At 46.7% G+C, this 25,542-nt stretch overlaps 1 protein-coding gene across 1 annotated transcript in view; it reads left to right on the top strand.

Moving 5' to 3' along the window:
* LOC136958886 (piezo-type mechanosensitive ion channel component 2) overlaps window positions 1–24,097 on the top strand; it is a 39,998-nt gene extending 15,901 nt beyond the window's left edge. The window contains exons 8-57 of the mRNA XM_067253012.1: window positions 1,789–1,957; window positions 2,543–2,662; window positions 3,335–3,370; window positions 3,548–3,680; window positions 3,781–3,795; window positions 3,850–3,983; window positions 4,113–4,343; window positions 4,656–4,779; window positions 5,041–5,231; window positions 5,484–5,632; window positions 5,956–6,129; window positions 6,724–6,765; window positions 7,286–7,318; window positions 7,769–8,025; window positions 8,198–8,358; window positions 8,541–8,780; window positions 8,871–8,954; window positions 9,084–9,284; window positions 9,509–9,713; window positions 9,810–9,911; window positions 10,024–10,189; window positions 11,392–11,635; window positions 11,863–11,956; window positions 12,122–12,287; window positions 12,739–12,828; window positions 13,228–13,352; window positions 13,586–13,654; window positions 15,055–15,158; window positions 15,340–15,438; window positions 16,026–16,160; window positions 16,260–16,311; window positions 16,547–16,713; window positions 16,903–17,096; window positions 17,260–17,433; window positions 17,677–18,219; window positions 18,319–18,577; window positions 18,673–18,855; window positions 18,938–19,235; window positions 19,407–19,539; window positions 19,652–19,799; window positions 19,981–20,195; window positions 20,297–20,455; window positions 20,550–20,697; window positions 20,964–21,152; window positions 21,263–21,358; window positions 21,468–21,637; window positions 21,721–21,846; window positions 22,032–22,111; window positions 22,202–22,406; window positions 22,627–24,097. Coding sequence (XP_067109113.1) covers window positions 1,789–1,957; window positions 2,543–2,662; window positions 3,335–3,370; window positions 3,548–3,680; window positions 3,781–3,795; window positions 3,850–3,983; window positions 4,113–4,343; window positions 4,656–4,779; window positions 5,041–5,231; window positions 5,484–5,632; window positions 5,956–6,129; window positions 6,724–6,765; window positions 7,286–7,318; window positions 7,769–8,025; window positions 8,198–8,358; window positions 8,541–8,780; window positions 8,871–8,954; window positions 9,084–9,284; window positions 9,509–9,713; window positions 9,810–9,911; window positions 10,024–10,189; window positions 11,392–11,635; window positions 11,863–11,956; window positions 12,122–12,287; window positions 12,739–12,828; window positions 13,228–13,352; window positions 13,586–13,654; window positions 15,055–15,158; window positions 15,340–15,438; window positions 16,026–16,160; window positions 16,260–16,311; window positions 16,547–16,713; window positions 16,903–17,096; window positions 17,260–17,433; window positions 17,677–18,219; window positions 18,319–18,577; window positions 18,673–18,855; window positions 18,938–19,235; window positions 19,407–19,539; window positions 19,652–19,799; window positions 19,981–20,195; window positions 20,297–20,455; window positions 20,550–20,697; window positions 20,964–21,152; window positions 21,263–21,358; window positions 21,468–21,637; window positions 21,721–21,846; window positions 22,032–22,111; window positions 22,202–22,406; window positions 22,627–22,879 — 7,885 coding nt within the window. The 3' untranslated portion in view covers window positions 22,880–24,097. The remainder of the gene's footprint in view (window positions 1–1,788; window positions 1,958–2,542; window positions 2,663–3,334; window positions 3,371–3,547; window positions 3,681–3,780; window positions 3,796–3,849; window positions 3,984–4,112; window positions 4,344–4,655; window positions 4,780–5,040; window positions 5,232–5,483; window positions 5,633–5,955; window positions 6,130–6,723; window positions 6,766–7,285; window positions 7,319–7,768; window positions 8,026–8,197; window positions 8,359–8,540; window positions 8,781–8,870; window positions 8,955–9,083; window positions 9,285–9,508; window positions 9,714–9,809; window positions 9,912–10,023; window positions 10,190–11,391; window positions 11,636–11,862; window positions 11,957–12,121; window positions 12,288–12,738; window positions 12,829–13,227; window positions 13,353–13,585; window positions 13,655–15,054; window positions 15,159–15,339; window positions 15,439–16,025; window positions 16,161–16,259; window positions 16,312–16,546; window positions 16,714–16,902; window positions 17,097–17,259; window positions 17,434–17,676; window positions 18,220–18,318; window positions 18,578–18,672; window positions 18,856–18,937; window positions 19,236–19,406; window positions 19,540–19,651; window positions 19,800–19,980; window positions 20,196–20,296; window positions 20,456–20,549; window positions 20,698–20,963; window positions 21,153–21,262; window positions 21,359–21,467; window positions 21,638–21,720; window positions 21,847–22,031; window positions 22,112–22,201; window positions 22,407–22,626) is intronic.
* Window positions 24,098–25,542: the final 1,445 nt, after the last annotated feature.

The raw sequence follows: 25,542 nt of genomic DNA, 5'->3' as shown, positions 1-25,542 counted from the left end.
AACGTTCAGGATTGTATTTTCCCAGATCAAAGACTAACACAGTGGGGGGGAAGACCTGTTCTACTCAGTGCACTGTATGTATTTGAGAGAGAGAGAGTCAGCCTGTGAGCTTTCACCTCAAACCAATGTCATCATGTATTATGCATGAGCAGTGAGACAGTTTGTTGTTTGTGTTAAGATGCGGTTTAGCCATGGTAAGCCACATTTCTGCACCTCTTAGCCAAACTGTGTCTCTGAATAATACGGAATTGGTTCATGTTATTTTCTTCATACATTATCATACCCTTTTTATATATCAGTTGACTATATGGAACAGGATATTTTGTATATTGTTTTCAGTCTTCCCATCTGTTTTTATGATGGAATTACACAAACAAGACATATGACATAGACTCCCAAAAGATCTAGAACTCCATCCCATATTATGTGGGAATGGTAGCGCAGTGGTCCACCATGATGATTTTTGAAGCTACTTATTTCACCCTGGTGGCTGTCCTCTTGTCCTTGCTTGTTTCTGGAGGCTATTGATTGGAGGGGCTTTAATCTGAATGTTGTGTAGCATTGTGTCAGGACCTGGGCCTTTATGGCTATGTATAGCTTGCCTCACCTTGGGTCAACTCCATTTCCCTCCATTTATTTGGCTCAGTCGTGGAGCAGATAAGTGCTGGTTATTATGGTGTATTGACATGCTGCTCTGTGCCAAACAAACTCATTCGAATTATCTGGCTTCAGCCACGGAGAATCGCCTTTGATAACAGTTGGAGTTATAGCCATGGTGAATATAGCCTCAAACAAAAAAATACATTATGAAATCAGAAAATATGTCATTATATAGTATATAAGGTCTATTCAGTTGCACACAAATCGATAAAGGCTCCCTCAATGATCATCTCTTTTGTGCATCTTAACTTTCATTTTGTGATGTTGCTTTTGTTCAGTTTTGTCCTCTTGTTCACACTTGTTGACTTTCCACAGTGTTAAAAATACTGTGTGAAAACCTTGACCTAGCTTGTTGATAAAAGAATTGCCCAGCTTTTTAATCTATACTGTAGCTCAGCTCCGCAGAAGGAAACTCATAGTCCATAAATACGTGATGTCCCTATTGGAATAAGCAAGGTCTCATTGGTTCCCCTAATTGTGGTTGTTGACAGTGCGCTGGCCTTGCTGTGTGTTGGTGTTGAATGAGTGTTGAGAGGCCCGACTTCCACTCTGCTTCCTGCCTCCTGGCCTCACAATAGATGACTTCTGTCATGTGACCTTGCCATTCCCATCTGCAGGAAGTCCGTGTTCAGGAAGTAGCGTAGGGGGCAGGACATGGCATAGATAGAGGCTGATGCTATCCTAACTGGAGTGTTCAAATGCCTTAACTGAGTAAAAACAACTCAAAAGTCAATTACATAATATAGTGCACATTAACAAAATCCTATGCAAATGTTATGCATCATAAAATGTATACCGGTCATTTAAATTCACATTGCAAAATTCAGACCTAAAGAAGACACGTATCTTTCAGTTAAATATAATGGATTTACCTCAAGGCAAAAATGTTGAATCCAGTGTTTGTTTATCTAAAATATTGCTCCCTTTGGAAGCTTGTTTACTGAATTCTTGCATTAAGTACTCACTGTTACCAGCCTCGTCCTGCTTCATAATTAGTGTTAAATATGTGAATTCTATATCCTCTCCATTTGATTTGAGCACAGTTGCTATTATATTTGTTCTAATCTAATGCTATGTCTTATCTTAATCTGAATATGTCCTTCCTCACGATGTCTCCCTCCTCCGCAGCCTGTTTGGTGTCTCGTCCATCGTGCAGAGCGACTGCTCCCAGACATGGAGACTCATAGTGAACCCTCAACTCAAGTGGCACCACTTTGTCAACCCCATCATGCTGCTGGTGCTGTACTACACCCTGGCCACCCTGATCCGCCTGTGGCTGCAGGAACCCCTGGACACGGTGAGAACATTGAAATACAGAGGAACACTCATATGTAGAATGGACTTGGTTGGAAGGACATTTTTCAAAATGGCCTCCATTAGTTAGAGAGTTAGAGAGCCTTATATACAGCTCAGTGAGCTGGGAAGTGTCTTTTACGAGGACCGCTGTCCTTCCGTACAAAGGTGACCCTGAGCCGTCAGGTCACGAGAATAACCTGTCTCTTCTTTCTCACTCTTGGTCTCCCTCTCTCTTTCTCCTGTGCCTTCCCTATCTCAGACCTCGACTCTAAGCTTTTCTTTTCTTTAATGGAGTTATAGATTAGCATTTTATCGAGAGGTCGATTCCTCAGTGTAAACCTTGTGGCCTCTAGCACATATTGATCTCTTGCATGGTGCTTTCTCTCTCTCACTCTTTAGGTGCTAATAATAAAACATGATCACAGGGTCAATCTGCTGTTGACAGTTATGATCAATAGAACAATATATTTTTTTGTGGTTATATGGTTAATCATGTAGAGACCAGATTTGAATTGTTATGTACATGCCATTCAAACCCTGGTGGAAATCCGTGTCATCAACTTCATTTTACTGACTGTTTTTGCAGGAGGAAGAGGAGGATGATATACATGAAGAGGAGGAGGTTATCGTGAATGGCACCAATAATTCAGCCGACAAGAAAAGGCAGCTCTGGTGGAAGGCACATCAAAAAACCGAGGACAGAAACGTAATATCTTCACTTCAGCATTTTCATACAGGCTTATTAAGTGAAGTACCCTATGCAGTAATAAGCACAGAACTATTTATTATAAAGAATTGATTGGGACTAAAGTTATTTACCAGCATTCCTCGGTTCAGCAATTTCATATCATGCCATTTCCAACACACAATGCACTCTGATTTGATACGTAAAACAAAGTAATACAATTATACTGTATGTACCTTACCATTGTTGATAACATCCTATCAATCTAGAAAGGGTTTTAGCCCAAAGTCAGGCTTCAAATTACACACAAACACACGTACATACAAACACAAGCACACAGACACACATGCACACAGACACACATGCACACAGACACACATGCACACAGACACACATACACTCAGACACACATGCACACAGACACACATGCACTCAGACACACATGCACACAGACACACATGCACACAGACACACATGCACACAGACACATTCACTGCAGCCATGCTCCCATTGTCTGACTCCTGAGGTTGAAAAGCTTTTAGACCCTGACGATTTATAGACTCGATTTAAACAGTAGTGCTGCCGGGCTTTGGTCCTTCTTATCAGGCACTAGATGGTCCAGAGAGGCCTCTGAGTCCTGGAAGTCATCAATAACCCCACCTTGCCTACTTTGCTCTTTTCCTCTCGCCCTAGCTCCTCTCTACGCAAGGCGGCTTCAGCACCTCAGAGGTGAGCACCAAGCCTGTAAACACACATACAGAACACACCTGAACCTTTCTAGATACTGTCAATGCACCCGATTTATAGAGCAGAGAACATTTATTGTTGCTGCATGCTGCAGGCAAACTGTAATAATAAGGGAAAAGTTCAAACTCAGCAGTTCTGTATTCATTGGTAATACATCAGGGTCTCGTGGTTACTTCCAATGGGACATCTGTGGACTACATGCCCACCATCAACTCCACTGAGAATGGACCACCCTGTCTGGACCTGTACTCCACCCCCCTGTACAAAATGGACAAGTCCCACGCCATCACAGGTTATTCTTACATCCTGCCTCCTGTAAGAATATTGTGCGCTGTGGGTGCCTTTTATAACGGTGTGTGTTCTCAACGGCGTGCGTCTCTGTGTCCGTCCAGAAAAGAGGGATGCGGGTGTGTATGAGGTGGGGCAGGGTCCGGGGGAGATCCTGATGGTGGAGGGAGCAGAGGAGCCGAAAGAGGAGGAGGGGGAAGAGGAGGAGGCGGAGGATGAGAAGGAGCCAGGCAAGATCAGCTCTGCCGTCACCGTCTTCAGGTTCATCATGAAGCAAAGCTACATCTGCGCTCTCATCGCCATGATGGTGAGTGGGGCCCGTGCCTGTTCCCATACAGGGACAAACTGTTGTGCTCTCCGATTCTGAACATGGAGCTCTCCAAACCAGACCGACAGTGTGTGCGTGTGTGTGTGTGACGTTCCTGTTCCCCCCCAGGCGTGGAGCATCACCTACGTGAGCTGGCTGACGTTCGTCTTCCTGATCTGGTCGTGCACATTGTGGATGGTGAGGGACCGGCGGCGCTACGCCATGCTGACCTCCCCCTTCATGGTGCTGTATGGGGACCTGCTGCTCGTGCTGCAGTACATCTGGAGCTTCGAGATTCTGGAGCCCATCCCCGGCCTCTTCCTCAAGAAGAAGGTGCCCTTCAGCGAGCTGGGCTCCAAGGTAGGCTCGGGAAGGCTTTTCTGGAAGTAAAAAAAGCAGTGCTGCTTATCCAGTAGGCCCAGTTACGAGTCCTCCTTCAGAGCATGACCGCTTGGGAGTGTTTGTGTGAAACGGGGTTCTTTCTGAGCCTGTGTTTGATTGGTTTTTAGGACGTCCCAAATCTGCATCCTGTGTTCCAGAGAAAGACTGTTATGTTTTCTTTATCTTAGGTCCTGTGGTTCTTCAAATCCAAACTGTTTGTTTTTTTGGTGTGTGTTTATGAGGTCAAGTAAGGATATCTGTTTTTATGTGTGTGTGTGTGTGTGTGTGTAGGTCCTGTGTCTGCTCAGTTTCTGGCTGCTGCTGAGACAGACTCTGACAGAGCGGCAGGACAAGCAGAAGGAGGAGGCGGCTGTCCTCACCGACGTCCAAGTGGACGACCAGAAGAAAGACAAGGGTCAGGACTCACCTGCAGGAACACCACTGAACAATCCCTACTAACACCAAGCACATCCGCATTTCCACTGCCACTTTGTATTGAAGGAGGGGCACCTCACAATAAATAAGAACTGGGTTGTTTTTTAAGGGGGTTGAAAAATTGAATTCTCGATGGCAGCATGCACAGATATATTATATCCAGTCTCACAGCCGGCTGTTCATTCAGTTTCCCTCCTCTTTCCCTTCTCTCTCGTTTGTCTCACCTGGTTCGTGTAAGCAGAGGAGGAGAGTGAAGATGCGGGCGAGCCAGATATCATGCAGGTCCTGGGGAACATGGTCATGGCTCTGCTGGTCAAGTACTGGATCTACATCTGCGGAGGCATGTTCTTCTTCGTCAGCTTCGAGGGACGCATCGTCATGTACAAGATCATCTACATGATGCTCTTCCTCTTCTGTGTGGCACTCTATCAGGTACACATACAGGCACATACACACACACGGGCATACCCACACACACACTTGTGTACACACACACACACAGTGTTAACATATTCCGAGTGTAAATTCCGTAGATAAAAGGGAGTGCCAATTCTTTTACAATGTCATAAAGTTTGTTGAGTACAACCACATAACCTACAATGTAATTAAGAATAAGTCACTGTTTTATGTCTGCAGAAGAACTTGCCCTTCACCATCTCAGCCACCTCTATTCTCTGTCCCCAGGTGCACTATGAGTACTGGAGGAAGATCCTGAAGTACTTCTGGATGTCAGTGGTGATGTACACCATGCTGGTCCTCATCCTGGTCTACACCTTCCAGTTTGAGTCTTCTCTGCCCTTCTGGGTTAACTTGACGGGCATGAGCAAGGAAAAGTGAGCAGTGGGCCTCTTAACAATGTAGCAGTGATACCCTGATAGTAATGCAATGTAAATTCGCTTCGAAGATGCCCCTGTCTTAAATACTTGACGTTGAGCCAGGCCAGCTGTCTCTTCTGTCACCACGTTTCTAATTTTATTTTGTTTCTCTTTCTCTCTCTCTCTCTCTCTCTCTCTCTCTCTCTCTCTCTCTCTCTCTCTCTCTCTCTCTCTCTCTCTCTCTCTCTCTCTCTCTCTCTCTCTCTCTCTCTCTCTCTCTCTCTCTCTCTCTCTCTCTCCTCTCCCTCTCCCTCTCCCTCTCTCTGCCTCCATGTCTCCAGGCTGAAGGACCTTGGTCTGGAGCGGTTCTCTGTCTCCGTGCTCTTCACCAGGATCTTCATCCCCACTTCCTTCCTGCTGGTGTGCATCCTACACCTGCACTACTTCCACGACCGTTTCCTGGAGCTCACTGACCTGAAGGCTGTGGCTGCCAAGCAGGACAGCAGCATCTACAGGTGAGCCGCTCTGACACCCAGGGGACTGGGTTCGTCCAGTAGGCGGACCATTCCGTCAGCAATACTCCGATGTTTTGACACTTAAGGGGCTCAGTTGGCTGAGCGGTTAGGGAATCGGGCTATTAATCAGAAAGTTGCTGGTTCGATTTTCCGCCGTGTCAAATGACGTTGTGTCCTTGGGCAAGGCACTTCACCCTACTTGCCTCGGGGGAATGTCCCTGTACTTACTGTAAGTCGCTCTGGATAAGAGCGACTGCTAAATGACCAAATGTAAATGTCAAGTATAGGATGGACGCACCTTATAGAGTATATGAAACTCCTCACATTAGACTGGCTCTGTACTCGTTTTCTGGACGAGGTTGTTCGCATCACCAATCTGTGTTTACAGTCATCATTCGTTCCTCATTCTATTTTTTTTAATTTTTTTGGTGCGTGTCATCTTTATGTTTTGGGTTTTCCAGTTCATATTCTCAAGGCTCATCGTTCTTTCTGTGTTACTGATCATGGCTCACCTCCATCCCTCTCTGCTTCCCTCTGTAACCTGCTTCCATCTCCCATCACTCCTCTGTCATCCTTCACCCCTCTCTCTCTCAGCCACGCTAAAGTTAATGGCCGTGTCTATCTGATCATGAACAGGTGGGTACCTGCACCTGTCTGTGGCCTCCACCCCCCCCCCCCTAATGTATCCCCCTGTCCCACACATAGGCAGCCTCCCCAACTACTAACTCTCAAAGGAATATATATTTTTGTAATGACCATTACATCATTTTCTTTGACCGACAATTGATCATGCTGTTTAGTTTTTTTCCATCAACATTTTTTATTTTTTTTCTGCCTGAGCCCCTTCATTTACCTCTTCTCTGGACCTTTTACCTACTCTGCTGATCCACCTAGACCACAGTAACCAAACATCCCCAAACTTTCCTGTCAAGATACCTCTTTCCCCTGTCCTCCAAGCATGCCCTGAGCACTGCCATGAGAAGACCCTGTTTTCCTTTAACTGTAGTTACTTACTGCACTCTTCCTAACTTTCTCTCTAGTGTTGTATCACCAACCAATAGTATGGATCTAACTCGTGTCAACCAATCAAATCTTCTGTCGGTCTGTCTCTCTCCCATGTTGATTTGTCTTCTGTGTAACTTTATTGTCTGAGCAGCATCAAGCAAAAAATCCCTTCTCCACAGAGCAAGTAAGTTTCAGACGTGAAAATCTTGCCTTGACATGCGGCCATTTCATGCAAGCCAATCCCAACCTCTAACCCTTCTCCATTGCCTGAGAAGAATCTCCAGAGTGTAAAGGGTTAATGCTGCCTTTCTCCCATTGACCTTTACCTTATGCTAAAGGAAGACCCTTGAATTACTGAAGGAAGTATACTGGAATGTGCACTGCTTATCGATCATAATGCTTCACAATGTCGCTATGTTCTCGTACGTTAAAAGACACAGTGCTGATTCCCATCCTCCTAGCATTACTTGGGGAACCTAAGAGGATGAGGGATGAAGTTCAACCAATGAGGGGGATAGTCTATCTGTGTGTGTGTGTGTGTGTGTATGTGTATGTGTGTGTGTGTGTGCATGTGTGTTTGTGTGCATGCGTGTTCATGCATTTGGTGAAGCTGACTAAGATTCCCTATTCTCAGACTGGTGACCCAGGACGGCAGCCTGGCTGATATCGCCATGCTCAGTACGTCCTCCATGGACGGAGGGACGCCGAGGGACGAGGACAGAGAGAAAGACAAGGAGCAGGCCTTGGTGGTGGTGATGGATGACATGGAGGTGGAGAAGCAGCAGAAGCGCTCCGTGGCCTCAGACCCCCGCCAATCCAGCACCGAGGAGAGCCGTCACACCAGCGTGGGGACCGAGCCAGACCCTGAACCCCCATCAGAACAGACCTCAGGTACTGGAGACGGGGATTCGGCGGACAGTCTATCAGACTCTGTTCACTGTGTGTTGTCGAAGGCTATAAGTGCCCCACTGGACCATATACAGTAATGTACTCGTTTTATTTAGCCATTAAAGTGCCACAGACGGTTCTGAGAAAACTCTGCCTCCTCTTGTCTTTGTCTCAGATCTGAAGAACAAGTGGCACCTGGTGGTGGACCGACTGACTGTGCTCTTCCTCAAGTTCCTCGAGTATTTCCACAAGCTGCAGCTCTTTGTCTGGTGGCTGTTGGAGATCCACATCATCAAAATAGTGTCCTCTTACATCATCCTGGTGTCTGTCAAAGAGGTGAGAACATCTCATGGTTTGCCAAGCAGATGGCCAGAAGGCCATCAACACTTTGACTTTGATACTCAATTGATCATTTGGAGATAATAAATGTGCCAATCCACGTGTGTGACATGCTGACATTTTCTCCGCCTGACCATTCAGATTGATCCCCGATAAATCTTGGCTTGTGTCTTCTGCAGGTGTCCCTGTTCAACTATGTTTTCCTGGCCTCCTGGGCCTTTGCTATGCCCTACAGCCAGTTTCGCCCACTGGCTTCCAGTGTCTGCACAGTCTGGACCTGCGTCATCATCATCTGCAAAATGTTGTACCAGTTGGAGTCTATAGACCCACCCTCATACTCCAAAAACTGCTCCATGGTGCTTCCTCTTCATCTACAACTTGGCCTGAATTTTAAAAATAAAAATACTCAGTCGACACCCGTGCGAACAAAATGACGGCTTAGCCTGACTAACTTCTTTTGATCTGTTTTCTTCCCCAAGACTTTGAACTTCACAGACCAGGAGGAAGAGAAGTCTCTGTTCCATAAGGAGCTGGTGGACCCAGCTAACTGGGTGGGCCTGGAGAAGTTCGAGCCTCTGCTGGACAACCTGAGGGTGAGAACAACACAGAGGCGCCCGCAGACACTCAGTCTAGCATACGTCCATCAACTGAAACTCGAGCTTAAAATACACATCCAAACAAATCCCAGATATGTCCTCCTGTCTTACTTCTTCTGTCTGCAGAACAACCTGCTGATGTTAGCCATTCTGGCGTTTGAGGTGACCATCTACCGTCACCAGGAGTACTACCGGCTGAGGAACAAGCTCACAGCCCCTGCTGCTAGGATCATCTTCCACAACATCACACGACAACACCTGGACATGGGCCTAGTCAACTTTGTCAAATACTTCATTAACTACTTCTTTTATAAATTTGGACTGGAGGTGAGATAAAAGAAAAAACAAAAATAGAACACAGTAATGTTATTACTGTTCTTGGCTAAGTAGTATGACAATAACACGTCATACAATTAGCTGTTCTAAAATATGAATTATTACAGTACATATTTCTATACAATGGTTTTTAGCTACAAACAAGTTTGCGAGAGCATTTTTTTCTAACCATTTCTCACCATTTTAATCAAGACAATCTTCTCTGCCACTGACAGACATGCTTCCTGCTGGTGGTGAATGTGATAGGTCAGCGTATGGACTTCTATGCCATGCTGCATGCCTTTTCTTTGATAGCCGTCATGTACAGACGCAGGAGGAAGGCCATCGCTGAAGTCTGGCCAAAGTACTGCTGCTTCTTGGCCTGTATGCTCACCTTTCAGTACTTGGTCTGCATTGGAATCCCACCTGCAGCTTGTACAGGTCTGTTTTCATAACGTGGGTGTTTACTGGATGTGTGTGTTTTCAAGCTGTGTTGGCGGTTAGTGAATTTTTCTCACAACTCTTTGTTTCCCTCAGAGTACCCATGGAGGTTCCCTAGCTCTACCGTGGACTCCAATGTGATCAAGTGGCTCTATATTCCTGACTTCTACACCAAGCCCAACCCAATGTTCCTTGTCTGTATGTCGACATGGACTTGTTGGATTTCTTGTTCTTGTGTCCACTTTCTGAACAGTGTGTTTCCCTCAGGGCTCGATCCGTGTCTCATCTCCTCGTCTCTCCTCTCCTCCAGATGACTTCATGCTGCTGCTGTGTGCGTCCCTCCAGAGGCAGATCTTTGACGAGGAAAACCAGGCCGCCGTTCGTCTCATGGCTGGCGACAACGTGGAGATCTGCCGAGACCTGGACGCTGCCTCGTTCAGCGTTCACAACCCTGCCCCAGACTTCATCCACTGCAGGTACCCACATCAACACTACACTGTCCCAGACTCTTCTACTAGGAAATCTGGGATTATAGTGAGATCTCCGCATCTCAATATACATAAGTCAACAAAGGCCATTTAGTTAGTTCTGTTGTCCCAGACTCTCATGCACTGTCGGAAAGTCTGGACCACAGATACTAACCTCATCACACAGAACAAATGAACTATAGATTTCTGAGAGATATTATTGGTGATGATTCAAGTAAATGTTCCCATCTCAATTTAGGGAACCCTAAAAGCCTCGAGCTGCCTGGTTCTTTCACTGGACTAGGACAGACAAGAAGAGAGAGGAGGGGAGGAAGTGAAAAGGGAGACAGATAGAGAGAGAGGATAGAGCATCCTAATCTGTCCACAGCCATTGATTATGTGCTTATCGCATTCCACTGTTTTGATGTGCAAAGTGGAGAACTCTTTTATTAACGCACTCTTTGTCCATCAACAAGTCTAGTGAAGAGGGCAGCCATGTTGTCCATGCTGCGCTCCCGGCCTGCACTTATTCCATTGTTTTCCTGAGGATCACATTACGGATACCGGCGGACAGAATCCATAATCCACAAAAAACCCTCTGTCTATCACTCAGACCCACTCTTCCAACTCAGGCGCTTTTGCCTGTACTCTAACTCAATAAATAGCTTTTAAGTACGGAAAATACGTTTCCCCCCTCCCTAACATGATTTCGCTTGATGAAGACAGACGTTCACCTATTCCGGCCCATCGCACATGGACATATCAAGACATCTTCCATTTCATCAGCCCCCGGCCCCAACAGTGCTGCGTGCGGGTGTGGTGGAAGTCCTCGTCTGCCTTCACTTGACCCATCACAGTAATGGAGGCCAGTGTCAAGAGGGCACTAACATGATCACCGTGGCGTCCAGTAATCATGCTTTTACGGTGCTGTGCCGTCTGTCTGTCTCACACACCTGTGTGCTGAGTGACATGGCTAGGGTTTCAGCCCCAGCTGCCAGCCATTGATCTTACACTATCTGACTCTTACTGTAATCCTGTCACTAATAGATCCTGTTGATATGATTGATGTGTGTGCTGTGTGTACCGTTGTGGTCTATGGCGTTGTTTTGAAGACTTCCATCCACTCAACGTGCCATTAGCTATTGGCAGCCACCTACTGTATGTAGGAGAACTATGCTTTCCATCGATTCTGACCCCTCCTGTCCCGGCAGGTCGTACCTGGACATGCTGAAAGTGATCATGTTCAGCTACCTGTTCTGGTTCGTCCTCACCATCATCTTCATCACCGGGACCACGCGCATCAGTGTCTTCTGTATGGGCTACCTGGTGGCCTGCTTCTACTTCCTGCTTTTCGGGGGCCAACTGCTGCTCAAGCCAATCAAAAAGATCCTGCACTACTGGGACTTCCTGATCGCCTACAATATATTCGTCATCACTATGAAGAACATCATGTCAGTGAGTGGGCCCTTATACGCTCCATGTGTTCCTCTGAGACGTGTCAGAGTTTATTGATGAGCTAAGGCTCCCTGTCGGACAGGTTTACATGATAGCATGATTCAATGATTATACATGATTCAGTGATTATACATGATTCAATGATTATACATGATTCAGTGATTACACACGCAATGCGGTATGTTACTGAGTTGTAGTCGTGATGGTCGTTGTTTTGCTGTGTTCAGATCCTTGCGTGTGGGTACATCAACTCCCTGATGGTGAACCACTGCTGGCTGATCCAGCTGTGCAGTCTGGCCTGCACCATCAAAGAATACAATATCAACACCAACCAGGACTTCCTTAGTAAGCACTATAAGTTTCACTCTCGATCTGTTGAATTGCCAAACAAATGATATTTCACACGTTTTGCATGAAATGGTGCATTTACGTGCGTGGGTTCAATGGAACGTGGTCTGTTTGTTTGTGTGTGTGCGTGTGTGTGTGTGCCTGCAGGTCCTGATAAGAAGTGCGAGCTTCCCAGTGATGAAGCTGGGATAATCTGGGACAGCATCTGCTTTGCCTTCCTGCTGCTGCAGAGACGTGTCTTCATGAGCTACTATTTCCTGCACGTGGTGGCAGACATCCGCGCCTCCCAGATCCTGGCATCCAGGTAACAGCCCCCCTGGTCCCCCTGCTCTCAGCAGCCCCCTGGTCCCCCTGCTCTCAGCAGCCCCCTGGTCCCCCTGCTCTCAGCAGCCCCCTGGCCCCCCTGCTCTCAGCAGCCCCCCTGGTCCCCCTGCTCTCAGCAGCCCCCTGGCCCCCCTACTCTCAGCAGCCCCCTGGTCCCCCTGCTCTCAGCAGCCCCCTGGTCCCCCTGCTCTCAGCAGCCCCCTGGCCCCCCTGCTCTCAGCAGCCCCCCTGGTCCCCCTGCTCTCAGCAGCCCCCTGGCCCCCCTGCTCTCAGCAGCCCCACACACAGGCTTGGGGGTGGTCGGCTCACTCTTCTCACTTCCTAACCCTGTCGATGCTCAGGAGTTCCCCTCAAAACTGATCTTGGGTCAGCGAGTAGGGCACCACGGCAGCTTCTTCTACATAGCGTGTTCTTGGGACTGTGTGTTTCAGAGGAGCTGAGCTGTTCCAGGCCACCATAGTGAAGGCAGTCCGAGCTCGACTGGAGGAGGAGAACAGGTCCATGGAGCAGCTGAAGAGACAGTGAGACACGCACCTACTATTTTATCTGCAAGTTAGTTGGATGGTGCCATACACGGTAGATACATCCTGTATCTAATTCACTTTACGTGATGTTCTAAACACTTCTCAGCTGTGTTACTCATCTGATAACCCTCCTCTATTTTTCCCCTATCTCAGTAGATAGGAGCTCTAATGAGCACTTTTCTCTGATGCAAGACCGCTGATTCCACATAAGCCCTCCACCATACCCCGATAATGATAATGACCTCACATGTCTACAGGAGGGTTCAGAGTGATGGGCGGCGAGGCGGCCCGTCGATACGCAGTGTGGCTCTCCCCTCTTTAAAACACTCTCCTTCCTCTCCACCTCCGTCCCCGCGCCTCTCTCCCCCCCTCTCTCTGCCCCTCTGATCTAATCAGGATGGACCGTATCAAGGAGAGGCAGCAGAAGTTTAAGAGGGGGAAGGAGAAGATGCTCATCCTGGCCCAGGAGTCTGGGGAAGGACCCCAGCTCATTCAGCCCGAGGAGGAGGAGGAGGATGATGGTACTGTAGGAACAAAGTTTCGTTTAAACAAATGTGCCAACTCAAGTTATATACACGGCACTGGAATAGTCAAGCTTAAATGAATGATCACTTTTCAAAGTATTTTGTATTTGATTTTAGAAACTTTATTTTTAAAAGGAAGATATCTGCTTTAAAAAAAAAGCTCTGAAAAATATATTATGCATTCGTATATAATTGATTTATGTGTAAATTGTTTTATTATATTATTTTAGGAGCAGAGCGACAGAAAGCCAAGACCACAAAAAAGCAGTGGTGGAGGCCTTGGGTTGACCATGCGTCCAGTAGGTTGACCCCTTATGCTCTCTCCACTCTGATTGGCTGTTGTGTCCTTGACCAGAACTCAGCAGATTCCCATACTCTCCTGGGCTCCAGAGGACCCAAACCAACCACATGTCTCCTTTCAGACCTTAGTCCTATTTCATCTCTATTTAAGGACCCTTCATGCATACAACCCTCTATGTGAAGCACAAAAAATATGTCTGCCTCGGTTATGTTGATAGAATTATAAAAGAATAGTCTATGCATGTTATTAGTCGCAGCAAGGGTCACCTTAAATAGCAGAAATTTGCCATGAAACAAAGGAAAATGACTAATGCCCGGATGTTTGTGGTTCACGTGGTCATGTTGACAACTAAGGTTGTCTGACACACATGTCCGTGACCATACTCATGGCTTTGTCCTCGGAGCCCACAGTAGACAATCTCTCAGTTGTTTCTCTCAGAAAATTTCCATTATCAAGACTTGAAATCCTTCACCCTTTCTCATATCTTGAGAACCAGGGTAAAGGACCATCATGATCAACATCAGGTTTGGGCCCTGGAGAAAACTGAGCAATGCAACAAGCTTGAGCAATACATTTTTGGTCACATGTACATTTGCTGGGCAAATGTAAAATTCGACTAGTCACTTCTGCTCAAAATGCACTGTTCTACAGTGCATTTTACATACATTTGCATCAGTTATTCTCTGAGGTGACCTGTCTTCTTGTTGAACTGATATCACTTTGATATCAATTCAACACATGTTGAACTGATTTCACTTTCCATGTTTATGATTTATGTTTATGATTTATGGTTTTCCCATGCTTTGTCACACCTCATATCCATATTTCCCAGCATCCTCCCTTGCCCCCCCATTGTAGTCTTTCTGTTCAAGGACATAAATCAGCTTTGTCTATATCAATGCTTCTCCTATCTCCCAAATGCTTCTTTGAGGCTGGATTGGATTTATTAGTTCTATAAACCACAATGTAGCAGTTCTCTTGTACTAATGATATTTAAACATTTTAGCTTGTGTTTCTTTTTTTAATATTTATACTGAGCTACTAAATTGTCTGTTCTGCTAACAGCAACATCCTTTGGAAACGTTCCATAGTCACTCATGTTATTCCTAACTTTCTGTATTTTCATTCTCTCCCAGCTGTGTTTCTGTTAACAGTGTGTGTTTGAAATTGTCTGTCTAAGATAGTATATATGTTTTTACTAGTGGAATTTTTATACCAACCCAGGCCATTTTCTTCCTTTCCTTGGCTCTCTCTGAGGAGCCCTCCAGAGAACATGTGTGATCCTTCTTCAACCTCAACTGTGCTTGGCTGACGTTTGCCCCATGCCATTAAACGTTTTGTGTCAGCTGTGATTAAATATGCCAACTGGTTTAACTGGGCCTTCCTCTCAATCCTCAGTGGTTAGAAGTGGAGATTATTACTTGTTTGAAACTGACAGTGAGGACAGTGAGGAGGAGGAGGAGAAAAAAGAAGAGGAACCACCTAAGAAGTCAGCGTTTCAGGTGAGCACCAGAACCAGCAAGCAGTATTGTGTTGGAACGCCAATATGTCACACAATACTTGTCATTTGTGATGAAATGCACAGGAACATGTAGTCTACTCTCTAAAACACTGTGTCTATTTCTCTCGTATCTACTAACACTGTTTCCACTAACTCTGCTGCACTTTGTCCTTTCTCTATAGAGAGCTATTGGAAAGTTTGCCTCAGCTCTCTTGGCTTTGCCAAGGTCTATCATTAAACTGCCCAAAACTATACTGCAGTATATTGTCAGGGCAGGCAAGGTATTCCTAGAGAAATTAAACTTGATTTGTTTCCTGTTGCTGTGGAGCCTTGCCATGTCATTGAAGACGTATGCATCACCAAACTGCCTGTCCATCCCATGTCAATAATTAAATTCTTCATTTGAATACGACCATTGGACAGTACCTATTGTAAATTTGGGTTGTCTGCAACATGTACTGGATGATATGGAATGGAGACGCAGTGGCCTTGGACTTTCATCCTTTGTCCTTCTGTCATGTTGTCTAAATGTTCTGAACTGCACTGTTCCACTTTGCATGAACTGGGACTTTTTTAAACTAGTGCCAGTGATGCATCTGCATTGATGTGTTTTGCCCTTTGTACGTTAAATGTTTTGCTCCATTGATCTTGGATATCAGTCAGTATGAAATAATAGAGTGACACACAATTCAATTATATTTCAGTGGAGCAAAACTGCTGTGTCAGTGGTATTTTGTTGTGCTCTTCATTTGTTTGTTCGGGGTTTAAAAGGCTTGGTGTCATGTCATGTCTCGCAGTTGTTAAACGACTTCTTCCATCAATTGAATATGTCCAAAGGTGATTTAGCTGTTGTCTTATATCCCCCCAGTTTCTTTACCATGCGTGGATCACAGATTCCAAAACCGCCATGAAGGAACGAAGCAAAGAGAAGCGTAAATTCTGGAAGAGATACACAAGAGGAGAAAAACACAAGAGAGACAAGAAGGAAGGTAAGAGGGGAGCAGTTTAAGAAAAGAAAAAAAAAGAACAAAAGTCTTCGGAATGTTTGTCAAACGTGTGCTTGTGTGTGTGCTCAGGCCACGTGGCTATCGAAGTGGGAGAGGTGGAGGAGGATCAGGAGACAGAGGAGGAGAAGAAGAAGTCTGCCGGCCCAGGTTGGTCTGATCCGTCCCCTCTGGATCGAGGAAGCACTATCACCTCAAAATAGCTTCACCGCTTGTTTACTACCGCACAGGTCTGGACACTTCTGACGAGCAACCGCTCGACCTCACTTGCGCACAACAGTGCATCGTCGTAGCACTGGACAAGAGGGAGGGACTGGGCAGGAACAAACACATACACAGGGACTGTTGTACAATGACCTCTCCCATTTCCCCCGTGTCTTCATAGACAACATCCTCAAGCGCGTCTTCAACATCATCAAGTTCACCTGGGTGCTGTTCCTGACCATGGTGGACAGCTTCACCAAGTGGATGAACGACATGTGCAGGGAGCACATCGACATCTCCACCGTGCTGCGCATAGAACGCTGCATGCTCACCCGGGAGGTCAAAAAGGTAACCCCCCCCTCTCCTATCTTCATACAGTTTCTGTTCCTCTCATCGTTTTTGCTCTGATCCGTATCTCTTAATTGAACCTTGGAAGGCTCCCCGAGATCGAATATCCAGGGTATTAGCATCAGGTCAACATCAGATTGTGAATGACCCAAGGGAATGAGTGACATCACGGAGCCCTCTTCCATGCAGGGGAACGTGCCTTCGCGAGGTAGCATCCAGGTGTACTACCAGAAGCAGATGAGGATCAACATGTCCCGGGAGTCCAGCCTGGAGCGCCTCAGCGAGGACGGCTCGGCGTCGGGCTCCCGCAGGGCCCGCAGGAAGCGCGGAGGCTACAGGATGGAGAGCCAGGACAGCATGGCGTCCAGGGACAGCCTCTCCAGGTACACTGCTGGGCCTGTCGCCAGGGCAACCATCCAACACTAGGATGGCTGATCATAGTCAACATAATGAGACCCCCCCTGTCTTTTACCTGATCTCGCCTCATGCTGTCAGGGCCAATCCTCTCATCTCTGATCACTCCATCTCCATCTCTCCATCCATCAGTGCCTACACTGAGGCCACCATGCTGATCTCCCGTCAGTCCACGCTGGACGACCTGGACGGAATGCCAGAGTGCATTCCCAAAACCAGCGAGCGTGCCCGCCCCAAGCTGCGCAAAATGTACGGCCTGGACGCCTCCTACTCCTCGGCTGACAGCGGCAGCAGCGCCGTGTCCAGGTGCCCTGGCCTCGGCATTCCTCCCCCTCCCCCCCCTCACCTCACACATCCCCCGTCATCATTCATTGGTCAACGAAACATCGCTTCTGTGCTTCACCGTTGTCGACGTGCAGTTTGAGTTTTCTGTTTTGTTTAGCTGTTTTTAGAAAAATACACGTTTGCGTTTGTATTTTTCGCAACGTTTCTTGCTCATAACCAGCGTGACACTGTGCTCTAATGTCTTCTCCTGTGTCTGTCCTGCAGCGAAGCCACCCAGTGCGTCACACTCTACTCCAGACAGGGCACGGCGGACACCATAGACGAGGTGGAGGACGAGCAGGACCAGGGCCAGCACGGGCCCCGTAGGGAGGGGGCTGACGGAGCAGAGGGCGGCCCCTGGGAGGGGGCGGAGTCCGGGGAGGAGGGAGAGGAGGACCGGTGCAGGCAGGAGCGTCTGTGGAGCTCCGCGGGTCCTGCAGACGACCCCTCGGCAGCCCTGTCCGGCCAGGACTACACCACTGAGAGCGACGAGGGGGGAGGCAGGCAGGAGTACATGCAGACAGGCGGGCGTGCGCGACAGCTGCACACCCCCGACACCGACGCTCCCAACACCTCGGACGCGGACGTGCCGCCCAGTTACAGCAAAGCGGTCAGCTTCGACCGGCTGGAGGTCAGCGATGACGACAGTGACCTGGAAGACAGAAGGTTGATGGCGATGACCCCGGACAGCAGGTCGGACTGCCTGTCCGACCCCCTGTTGCCCTCTGCGACCACGGAGTTGACCGCCAGCGAACTGCTGCTCAACAAGTGAGGGGACACGCTGAACAAACGCAAGCAGTAACGTGCTCTCTGAACACATTTCTTTCTTACTCTCCCTTCTAATCTCTTCTTCTTTCTCCCTTCCAGAATGTTCTATGACGAAGAGCTGGAGAACTCGGAGAAGTTCTACAACAGCCAGCCTCTGGTGTTGCAGCTGTGCTATGCCCTGTACAACATGCTGGTGGCTCACTCTGAGATGGTCTGCTACCTGGTCATCATCATCAACCACATGGTGTCTGCCAACTGTGCCACCCTGGTGCTGCCCATCCTCATCTTCCTCTGGGCCATGCTCTCTGTGCCGCGGCCCAGCAAACGCTTCTGGATGACAGCTATCGTCTACACAGAGGTACTGAATATGTCAGCTTGAGTGACAGGTGCTAGGTCATGACTACCGACCCTGTTACGACCCTGTAACTCTGGTCACTGTTTGTCTCTTCCCAGGTCACCATAGTCATCAAGTACTTCTTCCAGTTTGGATTCTTCCCCTTCAACCAGAACCAGAAGATTGACAAGAACAAACCTTACCACCCTCCTAACATCATCGGTGTGGAGAAGAAGGATGGCTACGTCCACTACGACCTGATTCAGCTCCTGGCCCTCTTCTTTCACAGATCCATATTAAAGGTATTTCTGTGCTGTCAGTACTTCAGCTGCCTTTTTGTGTTCCATAACTGGTTGTTGACCATGATTTTACTCCAAATCCCAGTGCCATGGCCTGTGGGACGAGGATGATCCCAAAGAGACTAAGAAGGACCCGCAACAGCGCGCCGAATCAGAGGACGAGGGCCAGGAAAAGGAGAAAGAGAAGGAGGCCGTCCCACCAGCCGTCCAGGGCAGGAGAGGCTCCACCCACACCCTGAAGTCCATCAACCTGGGAACCTCAACGGACTCTGTGCACGTACAGATGCACTGCCCCCAACAGCAGACCTACCAACGCCGCAAGAGCTCCAGCGGGGCGTCCCACATCTCCCATCGCTCCAGCCACTCAGCACGATCCAAGAGAGGTAGGGGGAGGGGCTTAGGGGACATCTGCCTCACTTTCACACCCGGCATACACAGCTGTCTGGTGAACGGAGCCGAGGTCAGTCGAGGGGTTTCGATGTGTCCTTTCCGGATAGAACGCGCTCGAGCTCGACTGAAGCGGATGTGCGTTGGCGTGGTTTTTGAATTGACAGGTAGCACGAGCACCCGGAACAGCAGCCGGAAGGACGGCAGTGAGGCCAGCGTCCAGCCCAAGACCCGCAAGCAGCTGATCATGGAGAAGATCAGGGAGCAGCTGATCAAAGCCAGGGTTTTCATCATGAAATGGTCAGTCCTCTTTGTCTGTGAATGTGTGTGTGTGTGTGTGTGTGTGGAGTGTACACTTTCTTGCAGAACTCAAACCAAACTTGGCTCTCATGACACATTTTTTTCTTTCCAGGGCTCTTGAGATCTACTCGCCCATTCGTCAGTTTTTCTACAACCTGATTCACCCCGAGTACAGCGCAGTGACGGACGTCTACGTGCTGATGTTTCTCGCTGATACCGTTGACTTCATCATTATCGTTTTTGGATTCTGGGCTTTTGGGGTATCTCATCTCTTTTGTGAAATTGTTATTTTGTTTCTAAAGAGTTTAAAGTAAGAAGAATAACTCAACAATCATAAAAAAATAGAGTGGAGCTCTTTAACGTGTTCACTTGCTTACAAGTGCATATATACCTCTACAGAATTGTATTTATGTGAGAGAAAAAAAATCTGGTCCTTTGCAGAAACACTCAGCAGGAGCAGACATAACCTCATCGCTGTCCGAGGACCAGGTGCCTGGGCCCTTCCTGGTCATGGTTCTGATACAATTTGGGACCATGGTGGTGGACCGGGCCCTCTACCTGAGGAAGACGGTCATGGGGAAATGTGTGTTTCAGGTCATCCTGGTGTTTGGCATCCACTTCTGGATGTTCTTTATTCTGCCCGGAGTCACAGACAAGTGAGACCTCACAATATGAAGAACTTTTTTTTTTTTTTTTTTATCCCTGTGTATGAAAGCTAGTTAGCCGATAACGGGTTTGACCTTTGTGCTGCTTTCAGACGTTTCAGTGAGAACTACGTGGCTCAGATGTGGTACTTTGTGAAGTGCTTCTACTTTAGTCTGTCGGCCTATCAGATCCGCTGTGGCTACCCTACGCGTGTGCTGGGCAACTTCCTCACCAAGAGCTACAACTACGCTAACCTCTTCCTTTTCCAAGGGTGGGTTTGATCGAAGCGTTTGGTGGTTTGGGGGGGGGGGGTGGATGGAGGTGGGTTCCAGCTAACTGCGTGTGGCGTGTTGTGTTTTCCTAAGGTTCCGCCTGGTGCCGTTCCTAACAGAGCTGCGAGCGGTGATGGACTGGGTCTGGACGGACACCACGCTCAGCCTGTCCAGCTGGATCTGCGTGGAGGACATCTACGCGCACATATTTGTGCTCAAGTGCTGGAGGGAGTCAGAGAAGGTTTGGTCCATCTTGCATGAAAGGATTGTCTTGGTCATCTGGCGGATGGGAGATGGTTTTGTCGAGCGTAGAAAGACGGCGTGCCTCTCTAGGGACGAGATGTACGTTTCTAAACAACCATTAACACAGGACCAGCCTGTTTCCAGACCTCTGAAAGGGCCTGGGCTCAGACTGGGTTACAAACTACACCATAAACAGGTCCATGAAGGGTACAGATCCACATTAAAGGCCAAACATGATCAAAGGTCCCTGCTCTTTCCCCACAGCGCTACCCGCAGCCCCGGGGACAGAAGAAGAAGAAGGTGGTGAAATACGGCATGGGAGGGATGATTGTGGCCCTGCTCATCTGCATCGTGTGGTTCCCCCTCCTCTTCATGTCCTTGGTCAAGTCCGTGGCAGGGGTGGTCAACAAACCCCTGGATGTGTCTTTTACCATCACCTTGGCTGGCTTTCAGGTTCCTGACAATGAATTACACTGTACTGCTGACTATAGTTAAAAAGACCTTAGACTTGGCTCTCCCATTGATGTTGTGTACTAACTTGAGATATTGTGCTCGCTTTACAGCCAATATTTACCATGAGTGCTCAGCAGAACCAACTGAAGGAGGTCTCCGAGTCGAACTTTATGGGCCAATTCATGAAGTCGTACTACGGCAATGATGTACGTGGAATAAACCGTTGATGAGATTCTCTTCCTCTGCAGATTCGTGAGATACATTTTCCACCAAGTCCTTGGTGGTGAGGTTGTGTGGTTGTTTGCCTCTATGCAGGAGGCCCTGCAGTGGCTGGAGGGCTACACACCAGAGGACCTGACCATTGCTGAGCTGGAGGGGAGTTCCAACTCCCTATGGACCATCAGTCCCCCCAGTAGGAATAACCTCATCAAGGTCCTGAACGACTCTGAAGAGTTCCCCATTACTGTAGCCTGGTCCATTCAAAGGTAAGACTTGAGAGTCTTGAAAGGTGAATAATAGCTACAAGTACAAGTACGGGAATTGACTATCTTCTCCCTCTCTCTCTCAGGAACTTGACTCTGGGGGCTAAGGCTGAGACGGCGACAGGAAAGCACGTTACAAATCTGGACGACGAGACCAAGCAGGAGCTTGTGGAGTTGTTACTGGACGTAAACCCTAGCAGCACAAAGACAGTGTGAGCACATCTGCTCGGTTGTTCTGTCGTGTTCAGTGGTCGTTCTGTAGTGTCACAGTGTTCTGAAGTTCATCCACCTTTATATTGATATGTCTTTTTTTTTTTGCTTTCCGTGGCTCTTGCATAAGTGACTGATCCGTGCTCCCCGATAACAGGCAGCTGTGCTCCCTTCTCTTCCCCTGCAGGGTTATTCAACATGTTTTGCCTCGTTATCTCCGAGCTCCGAGTGACTCTGAATCCAAGCCCATAGACCAGCTTTACAAACGTGATGCCAGTAAGTCTGTTTTCTATTCTGTCATCTTTTCCATATGTATGTACTCGGGTTCTATCCAACTCTATCTCTCTTCAGAGGAAGACCCCGTGTGGTTTAACATCACCTTGACCCTGAAGAGAACCAACAACGACACAGGGAAGACGCAGGAGTGGTGGATTGTCAACCAGACGGAAGCAGCCCCATTGAAAATCAGGAGCTCCAAGAACCAGTATTCAGCAGGCCTGGAGCTCTATGTGTTCAGCGACCAGGTCAGCCCTCCAAGCCTGGGATTCCTGGCTGGATACGGGTGAGGACACACAGAAAACGAACAGGCCCTGTGGTGGAATGATCCAAACTCACATTTGGCACATTCAATATCCTTTTGCTTTTGTTGTGTCTCGTTTCGAAAAGTACAAAGCGGATTTCTCGGAACGAAGTGAGTTGCAGTTTGTCTTGACACACCTAGGTGTGACCCTCCCGACCACACAGCTGCTTGTTAAAAGTCTTTTCTCTCCGTTGCCTTGCAGGATTATGGGGCTGTACGCGTCCGTGGTGCTGGTCATTGGAAAGTTTGTTCGTGAGTTCTTCAGCGGAATCTCCCACACCATCATGTTCGAGGAGCTGCCCAACGTGGACCGCATCCTGAAGCTGTGCACGGACATCTTCCTGGTCCGAGAGACGGGAGAGCTGGACCTGGAGGAGGACATGTACGCCAAACTCATCTTCCTCTATCGCTCCCCAGAGACTATGATCAAGTGGACCAGGGAGAAGACCCAGTGAGCCTCACCATGCCCACCACAAGAACACTAGTGACATGAGAAGTGACCATGGCACAGTGGCTGGCACAGGCCTTTGAGGCGGGGACTTCTCTCACGAGTGGGGTGTATCTGGCACTCAGCAGTTGTTTAAGAGCTCTTGTGGTGTGTGTGGATTACTGTCCCTGCTTTCCCACGGAAGAACGACATGGGATGACCGACTCTGTCTCTGCCCCTGGAAAAGCAGGCTGCTCAAACAGCAGTGTGGATACAGGACAGTGTTAACCAAGGGCTTCCCGTTCATGGATAATGACCATACAGAACCAATGTGTGCTCACAATTCTGCAGCTCACTTTTCAGACGGTTTCCAAATGGAGTTCCTGGATTGTGGGGTTGTGCAATATATAACTCTCAGCCTCCAAGGCAGCCTATTACGAAGGAGGACAGAATCTAGAGGCAGCTTCTGTTCTGGCCAAGATACAGAAAACCCCTAAAAAGGCACTCTGTCATGTCTGAGACTGAGACGAGCCAGTTTTGAAAACAAAATACAGTTATTACACAATCTATACTTGCCTTACTTTGTTAGTGTGAGAAACTAAAAGTGTTTTAGTTATCAAATATATCTCTCAGGAAAAAACATCCCAAGAAGGGGTTCAGTTATTCCATTGTCAATTCAGAAAATAAACGTGTTTATATTATTAAAGCTTGAAGGATGACATAGCCAGAAAAATATGGATTTGCATTCTAAAAAAGGTGGTCAAATATTAAAAGGCATGACATGTTACAGGTCAAGGGAAAATGTGATTGAGTTCTGGGGAGATTGATGGGCAAGGGACAGTTTTTGGATATGTTCACAGTGAATGTGATAGAAAATCTAATAGCTTCTTTGTCCAGTTTTATTAGAGCTCAATCCAAGGGGGGGCTATTTTTTAATCAGGGTATAAAGAAGCTACTCGTGCATCAACCGGTAGACTGTCGTGCATCACCTTTTACAGTTATTCAAATGTCAACCTCATTTACATTCTTACATCCACAACAGTAAAATTGGTTATGCCACTAAAATGGAGGTGGATGAGACAAGTACCCATTGACACAAGTGGCATACACATACCCTGTGGTCCAAACTATGCATTAGAAGACATTGTAGCATGAAAAAACTATAATAAAGTCCTTTTCATTACATGTACATGGCATTTTATGGATGATAGTGTGGACAATGCAATGTGAAAGTGTACGTGTATGATTAAAGGAAATTTGCTATCATGGAAACGTTTTTTTCCGTTTACCCATTGTGAATTACCGCATGGCAGTTTTTTTTGTGTATGTCTATATATTAGCTTCCCATTGGCAGGTATGAGACACAAGAGGTTTATAATTTTGATTTTTACTGATGGCAACATTGATGTACAGCTTTGATCTCTCTAATGCACAAATACATCATAAGTTATTGGGAAAAACATCAAAAAGCTGTGACAGGGTGCATTAAGACTCAAGTAGGGACATTGCGTAGCAGGTAGAGAGCATTAGACAAATGCTACACTCATCAAAAATAAGTCAGGACTTTAAAAAGCTTTGCATCCATTACCTGACCTTTTTCCAAGTAACTGTTTTGTACCACTAGGTCCTGCTTCTCCCACATTTTAAACACGGTCAGCCAGACATTTATTATTGTTGTTGGATAAAATTGACAGTATGCGAAATGACCACCACCAAATACATCAAATAATTTGTTTATTTCATGATGCCGTAAAGGAAGGATCTGAATATTTAGGGAATGCACAGGAAATGCACAAATAACACACATAGCAGTGTTTGTTTCCATCTAATACAGTACAGCTTTATGTAATGGAAACTTTTGTTTTTGCAATTTCACCAATGTGGAATTATTTACATGATGTAATTGATTTTGATTTTATGTGCAGGCTTTACCATGTTTTCTCTTGTTCTATGAACAACAATTAGATGCATTAGACGTATAGAACAATTTGACATTGAGTAGGAAGGTTTTGTGTATATATTATTAGAATTTAAACATTAATAGCATAGTAAAGAATCTGAACAATTCCACTACATTTCTTTTCCCTCTTGTTCTTGTTTTATTTTCTCTACCTCAGTCTATCAGTTACATACCAGATAATGATATACTTTTGGTCCAGTCACACCCTCTACAGTGCAAAGATATGCTAAACCTTGAGACACATAACTGTCTAAAATCATTATGTGAGAGCAAATCAACTTTCCTATGTTAGATCAAATTATTTTTAAATAACTTATCTTGTACACATCCACTATTGAAAAGACACTGAATGCTTTTAAAATATTTCACCAGTTATTTGACTTGAACAATGTACGTATAGTAACACTTAATAAATTATCTCTGAGATATCTACACAACAATAAATTCACATTATACACAATAATATTGTCCCTGGACAAAGTATAATGACTTAATAAATAATAGAATAGAATTTGAATTCAATTGTACACACAATCTACAATGACGACCACATTTACAATTTCAATGAACTTCAATGATTGACACCAACAAATGTATATTATGACAGAAAATTACAATTTCAATAGGACACAATTTCTCAACATATAAGTGATGTCTTATTTAATTGAGGATCCACCTCAAAAACTGTACACATACACGAATATGCGATCTGGATATATATATATATATAC

Source organism: Osmerus mordax, chromosome 16 (genome assembly GCF_038355195.1).
Source record: "Osmerus mordax isolate fOsmMor3 chromosome 16, fOsmMor3.pri, whole genome shotgun sequence".
Taxonomy (NCBI): Eukaryota; Metazoa; Chordata; class Actinopteri; order Osmeriformes; family Osmeridae; genus Osmerus; species Osmerus mordax.
Note: the sequence above shows the minus strand (reverse complement) of the source record. Positions and strands in the feature narration are given on the sequence as shown.